Raw genomic sequence first — 13,207 nt, 5'->3', positions numbered from 1 at the left:
GGAGCAGATGACGACACACATAATGGAGGAGCAGCTTCTCTAGCCTACTAGTTAGTTTATTCAACAGTTTGTTTATTTAACAGTTGTTGTTGTTTACTCTCCTGCTGCAGAGCGGAGCTGGGATGCTGCTGCAGGATGGGAAACCTGTTTGGAAAAAAGAAAACGACCCGAGTGACAGAACAAGACCGAGCGGTGCTGGTGAGCTAACACATTAGCCTCTCAGCTAGCATACTGACCTGTAACAAACTACAAACTACAGCTAAAGTTAGCCTCTCAGCTAACATACTGACCTCTGACAAACTACAAACTATAGCTAAAGTTAGCCTGTCAGCTAACACACTGACCAATAACAAACTACAGCTAAAGTTAGCCTGTCAGCTAACATACTGACCAATAACAAACTACAGCTAAAGTTAGCCTGTCAGCTGACTCACATTAAACTACACATTAAACCACAAACTATAGCTAAAGTTAGCCTGTCAGCTAACATACTGACCAATAACAAACTACAGCTAAAGTTAGCCTGTCAGCTAGCATACTGACCTGTAACAAACTACAAACTACAGCTAAAGTTAGCCTGTCAGCTAGCATACTGACCTGTAACAAACTACAAACTACAGCTAAAGTTAGCCTCTCAGCTAACATACTGACCTGTAGCAAACTACAAACTACAGCTAAAGTTAGCCTGTCAGCTAACATACTGACCTGTAACAAACTACAAACTACAGCTAAAGTTAGCCTGTCAGCTAACATACTGACCTACAACAATCTACAAACTACAGCTAAAGTTAGCCTGTCAGCTAACTCACATTAAACTACAAACTACAGCTAAAGTTAGCCTGTCAGCTAACATACTGACCTGTAACAAACTACAAACTACAGCTAAAGTTAGCCTCTCAGCTAACATACTGACCTGTAACAAACTACAGCTAAAGTTAGCCTGTCAGCTAACATACTGACCTGTAACAAACTACAAACTACAGCTAAAGTTAGCCTCTCAGCTAACATACTGACCTGTAATAAACTACAGCTAAAGTTAGCCTGTCAGCTAACATACTGACCTGTAACAAACTACAGCTAAAGTTAGCCTCTCAGCTAACATACTGACCTGTAACAAACTACAGCTAAAGTTAGCCTCTCAGCTAACATACTGACCTATAACAAACTACAAACTACAGCTAAAGTTAGCCTGTCAGCTAACATACTGACCTGCAACAAACTACAAACTACAGCTAAAGTTAGCCTGTCAGCTAACATACTGACCTGCAACAAACTACAAACTACAGCTAAAGTTAGCCTGTCAGCTAACATACTGACCTGTAAAAAACTACAGCTAAAGTTAGCCTGTCAGCTAACTCACATTACACTACACATTAAACTACAAACTACAGCTAAAGTTAGCCTCTCAGCTAACATACTGACCTGTAACAAACTACAGCTAAAGTTAGCCTCTCAGCTAACATACTGACCTGTAACAAACTACAGCTAAAGTTAGCCTCTCAGCTAACATACTGACCTGTAACAAACTACAGCTAAAGTTAGCCTCTCAGCTAACATACTGACCTGTAACAAACTACAGCTAAAGTTAGCCTCTCAGCTAACATACTGACCTGTAACAAACTACAAACTACAGCTAAAGTTAGCCTGTCAGCTAACATACTGACCTGTAACAAACTACAGCTATAGTTAGCCTGACAGCTAACATACTGACCTGTAACAAACTACAAACTACAACTAAAGTTAGCCTATCAGCTAACATACTGACCTGTAACAAACTACAAACTACAGCTAAAGTTAGCCTGTCAGCAAACATACTGACCAATAACAAACTACAAACTACAGCTAAAGTTAGCCTGTCAGCTAACATACTGACCTGTAACAAACTACAGCTAAAGTTAGCCTGTCAGCTAACATACTGACCTGTAACAAACTACAAACTACAGCTAAAGTTAGCCTGTCAGCTAGCATACTGACCTGTAAAAAACTACAGCTAAAGTTAGCCTGTCAGCTAACACACTGACCTGTAACAAACTACAAACTATAGCTAAAGTTAGCCTGTCCGCTAACATACTGACCTGTAACAAACTATAGCTAAAGTTAGCGTGTCAGCTGACTCACATTAAACTACAAACTACAGCTAAAGTTAGCCTGTCAGCTAACATACTGACCAATAACAAACTATAGCTAAAGTTAGCCTGTCAGCTAACACACTGACCAATAACAAACTACAGCTAAAGTTAGCCTGTCAGCTAACATACTGACCAATAACAAACTACAGCTAAAGTTAGCCTGTCAGCTAACACACTGACCAATAACAAACTACAGCTAAAGTTAGCCTGTCAGCTAACATACTGACCTGTAACAAACTACAAACTATAGCTAAAGTTAGCCTGTCAGCTAACATACTGACCTGTAACAAACTACAAACTATAGCTAAAGTTAGCCTGTCAGCTAACATACTGACCTGTAACAAACTACAAACTATAGCTAAAGTTAGCCTGTCAGCTACCATACTGACCAATAACAAACTATAGTTAAAGTTAGCCTGTCAGCTGACTCACATTAAACTACAAACTACAGCTAAAGTTAGCCTGTCAGCTAACATACTGACCAATAACAAACTACAGCTAAAGTTAGCCTGTTAGCTAACTCACATTAAACTACACATTAAACTCCAAACTACAGCTAAAGTTAGCCTGTCAGCTGACTCACATTAAACTACAAACTATAGCTAAAGTTAGCCTGTCAGCTGACTCACATTAAACTACAAACTATAGCTAAAGTTAGCCTGTCAGCTAACATACTGACCAATAACAAACTACAGCTAAAGTTAGCCTGTCAGCTAACATACTGACCAATAACAAACTACAGCTAAAGTTAGCCTGTCAGCTGACTCACATTAAACTACAGCTAAAGTTAGCCTGTCAGCTGACTCACATTAAACTACAGCTAAAGTTAGCCTGTCAGCTGACTCATATTAAACTACAAACTACAGCTAAAGTTAGCCTGTCAGCTGACTCACATTAAACTACAAACTACAGCTAAAGTTAGCCTGTCAGCTGACTCACATTAAACTACAAACTATAGCTAAATTTAGTCTGTCAGCTGACTCGCATTAAACTACAAACTATAGCTAAATTTAGTCTGTCAGCTGACTCGCATTAAACTACAAACTATAGCTAAAGTTAGCCTGTCAGCTGACTCACATTAAACTACAGCTAAAGTTAGCCTGTCAGCTGACTCACATTAAACAACAAACTATAGCTAAAGTTAGCATGTCAGCTGACTCACATTAAACTACAGCTAAAGTTAGCCTGTCAGCTGACTCACATTAAACAACAAACTACAGCTAAAGTTAGCATGTCAGCTGACTCACATTCAACTACAAACTACAGCTAAAGTTAACCTGTCAGCTAACTCACATTAAACTACAAACTATAGCTAAAGTTAGCCTGTCAGCTGACTCACATTAAACTACAAACTGCAGCTAAAGTTAGCCTGTCAGCTAACATACTGACCAATAACAAACTACAGCTAAAGTTAGCCTGTCAACTAACTCACATTAACCTACACATTAAACTACAAACTATAGCTAAAGTTAGCCTGTCAGCTGACTCACAATAAACTACAAACTATAGCTAAAAACAGGCTTGAAATATTTCACTCTATGTGTAATGAATCTATATCCTGTATGAGTTTCACTTTCTGAAATGATTGACAAAAAATATTGAACTTTTTCATGATATTCTATTTTTTTTAGATGTACTTGTAATCTATCTATCTATCTATCTATCTATCTATCTATCTATCTGTTAATTATCCTTATCCCATTTCAGATTCTGCCTGTAAATTACGAAAGTAAACAAACTTCTTTTTTAAAAGTTGAGATATTAATTACTTTAACCAGAGTGCTGCTCAGAGCTGCTGGAGCTCCGGACTGATCGATGGAACATAATGTTCAAATCAAATCAAATCAAATCAAACTTTATTTATATAGCGCTTTTCATACATAAAAATGCAACACAAAGTGCTTTACAAAAAAGAAGAAAAAACAAACAATAAAAATAACAAAACCCACCCCTCCTTCCCCCACATACACATCTGTAAGTATACATACACAAACATGCACACACGCATTTAGTCATGCACGCACACAAACACACTCAGACTCACACACAGCACATATTGATTGACAGTGTAGAGACATGTCAGTAACTGACATGTCAGTTACACGTTACACTGTTGAAGTGTTGTGGTGTTTGAGTGGAAGCTGCAGGTGGTTTCCTGAGTCCGAATACTAACATGAACCTGATAGCTGCTCTATCTAAAGCCAGTCCAGGCCATTAAATGCACAGCAAGCAGCTGCTCTATGATCTCAGTGACTGAGTCTGTGTGTAACTGACAGCTCTGTGCATATAAAACATGTTCTCATGTGTCTGTTTTCTCTTTGCAGCAACTGAAACAGCAGAGAGATAAGCTGAGGCAGTATCAGAAGAGGATCAACCTGCAGCTGGAGAAGGAGAGGCTGTTAGCCAAGCAGCTGCTGAAAAATGGCAAAAAAGAGTGAGTATACAATCGTTTACATGACACTTGAAAAACACAAATTATTGCCTCAGTCTGAGAAGAGAAGAAGAGAAAGTTATTCTGTTGAACTGTCCTCAGTCCTGGCTTTTTTTTTTTTTCGGAGAAAGAAGTAAAAGACACAATATGACCAAAAAAAGACACAAAATGACCAAAAAAAGACACAAAATGACCAAAAAAAGACACAAAATGACCAAAAAAAGACACTAAATGACCAAAAAAAAGACAAAATGACCCAAAAAAAGACACTAAATGACCAAAAAAACACACAAAATGACTAAAAAAAGACACAAAATGACAAAAAAACACACAAAATGACCAGAAAAGACACAAAATGACAAAAAAAGACACAAAATGACTAAAAAAAGACACACAATGACTAAAAAAAGACACAAAATGACTAAAAAAAGACACAAAATGACCAAAAAAGACACAAAATGACCAAAAAAAGACACAAAATGACCAGAAATGACACAAAATGACCAAAAAAGACACAAAATGACTAAAAAAAGACACAAAATGACCTAAAAAGACACAAAATGACCAAAAAAAGACACAAAATGACAAAAAAAGACACAAAATGACCTAAAAAAGAGACAAAATGACCAAGAAAAAGACAAAATGACCCAAAAAAGACACAAAATGACCAAAAAAACGAACAAAATGACCAGAAAAGACACAAAATGACCAAAAAAAACACACAAAATGACCAGAAAAGACACAAAATGACTAAAAAAAGACACAAAATGACCTAAAAAGACACAAAATGACCTAAAAAGACACAAAATGACCAAAAAAGACACAAAATGACAAAAAAACACACAAAATGACCAGAAAAGACACAAAATGACAAAAAAAGACACAAAATGACTAAAAAAAGACACACAATGACTAAAAAAAGACACAAAATGACTAAAAAAAGACACAAAATGACCAAAAAAGACACAAAATGACCAAAAAAAGACACGAAATGACCAGAAATGACACAAAATGACCAAAAAAGACACAAAATGACTAAAAAAAGACACAAAATGACCTAAAAAGACACAAAATGACCTAAAAAGACACAAAATGACCAAAAAAAGACACAAAATGACAAAAAAAGACACAAAATGACCTAAAAAAGAGACAAAATGACCAAGAAAAAGACAAAATGACCCAAAAAAGACACAAAATGACCAAAAAAACGAACAAAATGACCAGAAAAGACACAAAATGACCAAAAAAAACACACAAAATGACCAGAAAAGACACAAAATGACTAAAAAAAGACACAAAATGACCTAAAAAGACACAAAATGACCAAAAAAGACACAAAATGACAAAAAACACACACAAAATGACCAGAAAAGACACAAAATGACTAATAAAGACATAGATGGTGTAAAAAAAACATTTTGAGACGTAGCGTTGTGGAAAGACGATTATTTTTGAGTGCTTCTAATTCACCCGTCTCTTGGATTTGAACAGCAAAGCGCTCCTCTTGCTGAAAAAGAAGCGCTACCAGGATCAGCTTCTGGACAAGACGGAGAACCAGATCGGGAACCTGGAGCGGATGGTGAGGGACCGGAGGATTTCAGAGGCGAGGTAACGCGTAACGTGACACTAAAAGTTCCTTTTCTTTTCTGCGTTTTTTAGGTCCAAGACCTGGAGTTCGCCCAGATTGAAACGAAGGTCATTCAAGGGTTAAAGGTTGGAAATGAATGCCTGAAAAAAATGCACGAGGTAGGTGATGCATGCAAAGTGTCCCAGAAGTGTGTTTAACCCATAAGAACCCAGATCTATTTACCCTTAAAGGAACAGTATGGGGGTCTACCACAGACCAGGTGGACCACATAGAACACATTTTGATGTTTTTTCAAAAATTCTACCCCTAAATGTCAAAGATCTGAGATGTGACATATATACGATACATTGGGCATTTATTGTATTTATGTTTATGATATTTCAAGTTAAATGACCAAAAAAAATACACAAAATGACAAAAAAAGACACAAAATGACAAAAAAAGACACAAAATGACTAAGAAAAGACACAAAATGACAAAATAAGACAAAATTATGAAAAAAAAGACACAAAATGACCAAAAAAGACAAAAAATGACCAAAAAAGACACAAAATGACAAAATAAGACAAAATGATGAAAAAAAAAGACACAAAATGATGAAAAAAAGACACAAAATGACCAGAAAAGAGACAAAATGACAAAATAAGACAAAATGATGAAAAAAAAGACACAAAATGACCAAAAAAAGGCACAATATGACCAAAAAAGACACAAAATGACTAAAAAAAGACACAAAATGACTAAGAAAAGACACAAAATGACAAAAAAAAGACACAAAATGACTAAGAAAAGACACAAAATGACAAAATAAGACAAAATTATGAAAAAAAAGACAAAATGACCAAAAAAGACACAAAATGACCAAAAAAGACACAAAATGACAAAATAAGTCAAAATGATGACTAAAAAAAGACACAAAATGATGAAAAAAAGACACAAAATGACCAGAAAAGACACAAAATGACAAAATAAGACAAAATGATGAAAAAAAAGACACAAAATGACCAAAAAAAGGCACAATATGACCAAAAAAGACACAAAATGACTAAAAAGACACAAAATGACTAAAAAAAGACACAAAATGACTGGAGAAGTCACATGACCACCACACCAGGGTGTTGAGTTTACGTCTCTTAGGGATTTAATGAGTTAAAGTGAAGCATAAAGCTGAATATGGGAGATTCTAGAAGATTTAGCTTGTTACATAGGTTCTTATGGGTTAAAACATGATGTAATCTCACCCTCCACCTGTATCGCTGCTCTCTGATTGGCTGCTTCTCCCTCGTCAGGTGATGTCTGTGGAAGAAGTAGAACGGATTATGGATGAAACCCAAGATGCAATCGAGTACCAAAGGGTATGTTGACTCAGTCAGAAATACAGGAGGATTTATTTCTTTACCTCTAATCTACTGAGAGGTTGTTGTGTTGTTTACTGTTTGTTTCTGTTGTTTCTCTGCAGCAAATAGACGAGATGCTGGCCGGCTCTTTAACAGAAGAAGATGAAGATGCTGTCCTGGCTGAGCTGGAGGCCATCACGCAGGTTAGTGGAAATAAAACTAAAAATCATTTAGCACAGTAGTTCTCAACCTTTCTGAGTCTCGACCCCCAATTTAACATGCATGTTTTCCGCTCACTGAACAGAATCTCACAGTTCAGATCAGACAAACTCAGTTGATACGATGAAATTTGGACAAATAATGAAGCAGACAACAACTAAAACATCTCTCTGACCAAAATGACCAAAAAATTACATAAAATTAAGCAAAAAAGGCCTCAAATTGACCACAAAATGACAAAAAATAGCCCTAAAAAGAAACAAAATGACTAAAAAAAGACAGAAAATGACAAAAAAAAGACAGAAAATGACATAAAAAAGACAGAAAATGACCAGAAAAGACACGAAATGACCAGAAAAGACACAAAATGACCAAAAAAAGACATAATATGACCAAAAAAAGACACAAAATGACTAAAAAAAGACACAAAATGACAATAAAAAGACACAAAATGACAATAAAAAGACACAAAATGACCAAAAAAAGACACAAAATGACCAAAAAAGACACAAAATGACCCAAAAAAGACACAAGATGGCCCCTAAAAAGACACAAAATGACCAAAGAAGACACAAAATGACGAAAAAAATACACAAAATGACCAAAAAAGGAAACAAAATTACCAAAAAAGACACAGATTGACCACAAAATGATCAAAATGACACAAAATGACTAAAAAAAGACACAAAATGACCACAAAAAAAAACACAAATTGACCAGAAAAGACACAAAATGACCAGAAAAGACACAAAATGACCAGTAAAGACACAAAATGACCAAAAAAGACACAAAATGACCAAAAAAATACACAAAATGACACAAAATGACCAAAAAAAGACACTAAATGACCAGAAAAGACACAAAATGACTAAGAAAAGACACAAAATGACTAAAAAAAGACACAAAATGACCAGAAAAGACACAAAATGACCAAAAAAAAGACACAAAATGACTAAAAAATGACACAAAATGACCAAAAAAGACATAAATGGTGTAAAAAAAAAAAAAAAAAACATTTTTGAGACGTAGTGTTGTGGAAATTTCTGTGTTGCTGGTGAAGAATCAAATGGAGACTCCTGCTGGTCGACAAGGTTATAATTTTCTATGCAAAGAAAAGGCCTTTCAACACACGAGCAGTCAAGATGAAGGAAAGAAAACTGCATTTTATGTCTGAGGATAACACTCGTGGTTGATGGGAACAGCTGATGTATCTGATGTGTCCTCTCTAATCTGTTTGTCCTCTCAGGGAGATGTTGAGCTCCCAGAGGTTCCTGCAGACGAGCTTCCAGAAGTCCCCGAGGCTGCAGAGGAGAAACCAGGTCTGTTTTCTGTATTCTTTTCTCTGTGTGTTAAATTCCCCTTTGACCCTTTTCTGTGACAGAGAGTATTGTTATACTGTGGATTTCTTCTTCTTCCTCTTCCGGACGCAATTTCGTCCCGCTACTAGTCCTGCAACTTCAAGAGTTGCAGGACAAATTATATATCAAAACGTGCGGTTTGATCGGAATCGGTGTGCTATTACTTTTCTCTACAGAATACGAATTTTTCGCATCGTAAGTCGTGAAAAACTGCCCAAAATTTTGCATTGAAATGAATGGGACGGCCGACAAAAAATGAGCGAAAAAGAACAATCATTGGAGATTTTTAAACGTCTACTTCTCCGGCATAATTTCACCTAAAGACTCCATTTAAACTTTAAACAGTAGACACAAGTCTTGTGTATCGGTGTATTAATCCACGTTTCGATAGGTCATATAGTTTTTTATCAATCCCTGTTCAATGACCATGATCATTTTTGGAGAAATTCTGAGATTATAATGGGTGTGTATTGCACGGAATGTTCGTGTCACAGTGTGTGACATCATTGCCAGAGTGTAGAGGGAGAGAAGAAACTGTCAAAAAATAAATTTGAAAACTGCGCTCCAGGCCGCAAATTCCACTCTACAGAAATAATTTATACATAGAAACGTAGGAAAATTAGTCTTCTCCCTCACAATCCTCTGGTAAAGCTGTCAGAGTTATAGTTTGGGCGTAGGACGCACAGATGATCCACCAACACCACCAACAGCCTCATTGGCTCCCATATTAAAAACGCAGGAAGATTTCTGAAAAAGGGAGATGGAACAGTTTTTTTAGATCGCTCTAACAAAGCTATTTCTTCATTTTTCTTCACAAAAAACATATGTAGCTGTTCAGGAAGAACTCAGGACGCTCAAAGTGAAGTCGGATCAATAATAGGTATTATGGTTTTGCCAAAAATGCTTTCTGTTCGAGGCCAGAAATTCCAGTCTGTCCACCTCTGGCTGCTGTCACTGTGCCGGAACATTCTACAGCTGTAAATTCTGTTGATTGCTCTGCTGTGATTGATCGACCCCAACGCCTTTGATGCTTTGATATGATTACAGTTACAGATACACACACACACATTTTGAGGTTAAAGGTCATAGGTTGCTGTATAAATAAATACTTGTAAAGGAATGCTTGTTGTAGGTGTGCTCCTTGTATATTATATAGTATCATAACATTACTTGTATTAATTGTTATAAATCTCTGAAGAATCTCATCATAGTGTACACACACCGGCAGTAGCCCCCGTGGCCCTTTCACTATTTCCCCAGAGGAAATTTTCTAGTTTAACTCTGCGACTGTGTTGTTGTTTCAGAGAGGGAGCGTCCCCGGAAGAAGGCGGAGCGGGAGATGCTCGCCGCCTAGGAATCAGACCGACCTCCATCAGCTGGACCTTCTAGTACCACATCAACCTCCAAACACACAGACATTTACTGGAGAACCCTCTCTCTCTCTATCTATCTATCTATCTATCTATCTATCTATCTCTATCTCTATCTATCCATCAGAGGTTTCTAATGACGTAACAGCAGCCTCTCTCAGACTCTGGGTTTCCTCCATGTCAGACCGGGGCCGGGGTCGGGGTCCCTGCAGCGGGGCCGGGGTCCCTGCAGCGGGGCCGGGGTCCCTGCAGCGGGGCCCCGAGATGCTGTGAGATCACATAACTGTGCCTACCTTTGCTTTATTACTAAATCATTTACATTGACTTTACTTAAATGTAGTGAGTGTTCGGACAGCGAAGCCTTGTGAAGCATTTTCATTTTCACGGAGCCCAAGAGATGGCGCTCTTTGTTCAACAACCATTCAATCACCATTGATGAAGCCTTTTTAAAAAAAAACCCATTTAGGTCTAAAACACCTGGAAAAAATGCCTGTAAAACCTTTACTGATTTTGGAATAACCCCCTAAAACCTGAAGTTTTTTTTAGTAATTTTTTGGTAATTCTGTGTCTTTTTTTTTAATTTAATTTTTTAATTTTATGTCTTTTTTTGGTAATTCTGTGTCCTTTTTTAATACTTTTGTGCCTTTTTGGTAATTTTGTGTCTTTTTTTTTAACCCATTTAGGCCTGAAACAGCTGTAAAAACTGCCTGTAAAACCTCTGGGCGATTTTAAAATAACCCCCTAAAACCTGAAGTTTTTTTTTAGTATTTTTTGGTAATTCTGTGTCTTTTTATTTTTTTATTATTTTTTTTCATTTTATGTCTTTTTTTTTTTTTGGTAATTTTGTGTCTTTTTTTTAATATACTTTTGTGCCTTTTTGGTAATTTTGTGTCTTTTTTTTTACCCATTTAGTCCTAAAACGCCTGTAAAAACTGCCTGTAAAACCTCTGATTGGTGATTTTAAAATCGGCCCCTAAAACCGGAAGTTTTCCTGTAAATTCAACAGAAGTGTCAACTCTTCCTACTAAATAATGTATTTTTCAGCCTCTGTAGCAGATAGAAATGAAATTCTAAAAGTATTTATAGTAGTATTTTACCTATATGTGGCTTTCATGAGAAGTTGACTTTATTTGTCCAAACCTTCAATAAAGTTTTTTTTAAATCAACTTGTTGCATTGTGACACTCCCACATGTATTCTGATGCATTTCATTGGCCAAGAGACCGAAAATAGGTGGAAAAAAATACAAATACTACAAAACAACAACGTATCCGCTTTCCCGCCTTTTAATGGTAGAAATGCGGTATTGCTTTCCCGCCTTAAATGGGTTAAAGCCAAAACCGCCATCTAGTCTAGGGGTCAAAAACAGAAACAAAAAAGGAAATGCTTCACGAGGCTTCGTTGTCCAATCACTACTTAAATGCATGTATGTGTTAGACATTATAATTAATCAAATGACCTTTTAGTCAGGTGCAAATATGGTTTAATGCAAAAAAAAACTTCTACCAAAAGGTTTCTCAGTGGTTTAAATTATGAGATGCACTTAAAAACATACTAAAAGTTAAAAAACTATTTCTGACTTCAAGAAATGCTCCATTTTCAAAACCTCCAGGTCTTTAAAATGACCATTACTCCTTTTAGTCAGGAGGCGGGGCTAAAAAAAAAAGTTCCATATAAAATCTATGAGAACCAAAACATCTTCCAAGCCACTCAGAAGGTCAATCTTGGTGTCAAAATCTACATTTTCTGGGTCGAGGAATCATTTAAAGTTATTGAGAATATCACTAGATGATTATTTGATCCAATAGATTATATTCATTTTGTATTTATGTCATTTCCAACTCATTAATCTAGGTCATATACGGTGCAGATATTCTGAAAAATGAATAACGTGCATCAATTTAATTGAACTTTATTAGCTTCAATCGTATTATTTATTACATTTACAACCACCAAGATTTGATCAGTTCCAGTGAGCAACACTTTACAGTTTCCCTTCAGTAATTATTATTATTATTATTATTATTATTATTATTTCTCCTTATTCATAGTATTTTCTAGTGGTCAGATTTTGCTCAACTTTCAGTATGTAGTATTATGGACATCTAATACTACAAAAAACAGCTGAGAAACCTTTTGGTATAAGTTTTTTAGGGTTTTTTTTTTTTCCATATATGCACCTGCCTATATCTATAAAGGGTCAATTTGCCAAAATGACTCACCTGAATGACTGTAATTTATCCACTAGTGTTAGTTTTTCTAATGTTTCAGTGTTATTTGTTCAGGCTTTGGGTTTTTCCGCCTCCTTTCATCACCGTGGAGGCGAATGGAATTTTATTTGTGACGATCATGAAATTAAAAAAAGTGCTTTTTAAAAAAACTCCTCAGTAACTTCTCTTAAAAAGTTCCACTTTATAATCCACAGACTGAAACACTGTCAAGGCTTTTTTTATTGAGACTACTTTGTACTTAAATACTCTAAGAAAATCCATCTTAAATTAAACAGTTCATTCATTTTTTTTCCTTTTCTGGTTTTCTACATCATACATATTCAAATTGTAAATAAAAAAAAAGTAGAAAGTTATATTATATGCTTTTATTTTCTTTCTTTTCTTTGTGGATGGACAACTTCCCAAAAAGACCTTTTTATTTTTGGTTTTAAAGTCTCCGTCCACTCAATAATCTGTTCTTCTGTTATTGCATCTAAATCTGAGGTTCTCTTCAGGTATATTTCAATGAAATATACACTGAATAAATATATAAACTATTGTTCATA

The 13,207-nt window shown here is 35.9% G+C and overlaps 1 protein-coding gene across 1 annotated transcript; it reads left to right on the top strand.

Moving 5' to 3' along the window:
* Positions 1-10,991, top strand: chmp6b (charged multivesicular body protein 6b). Its single transcript, XM_059324080.1, has 8 exons — positions 1-198; positions 4,454-4,563; positions 6,052-6,139; positions 6,220-6,306; positions 7,438-7,503; positions 7,608-7,688; positions 8,951-9,023; positions 10,367-10,991. Exons 1-8 carry the CDS (start codon positions 136-138, stop codon positions 10,414-10,416), a joined length of 618 nt encoding a protein of 205 aa, XP_059180063.1. The 5' UTR covers positions 1-135; the 3' UTR covers positions 10,417-10,991.
* Positions 10,992-13,207: the final 2,216 nt, after the last annotated feature.

This window comes from Centropristis striata, chromosome 21 (assembly GCF_030273125.1).
Source record: "Centropristis striata isolate RG_2023a ecotype Rhode Island chromosome 21, C.striata_1.0, whole genome shotgun sequence".
Taxonomy (NCBI): domain Eukaryota; kingdom Metazoa; phylum Chordata; class Actinopteri; order Perciformes; family Serranidae; genus Centropristis; species Centropristis striata.
Note: the sequence above shows the minus strand (reverse complement) of the source record. Positions and strands in the feature narration are given on the sequence as shown.

Excerpts from the sequence above, each read along its gene's own strand:
- chmp6b (XM_059324080.1), top strand. The coding sequence starts at position 136 with ATGGGAAACCTGTTTGGAAAAAAGAAAACGACCCGAGTGACAGAACAA. Across the intron at positions 6,140-6,219 it reads TCGGGAACCTGGAGCGGATG|GTCCAAGACCTGGAGTTCGC; the intron begins GTGAGGGACCGG and ends TGCGTTTTTTAG. Across the intron at positions 7,504-7,607 it reads ATGCAATCGAGTACCAAAGG|CAAATAGACGAGATGCTGGC; the intron begins GTATGTTGACTC and ends GTTTCTCTGCAG.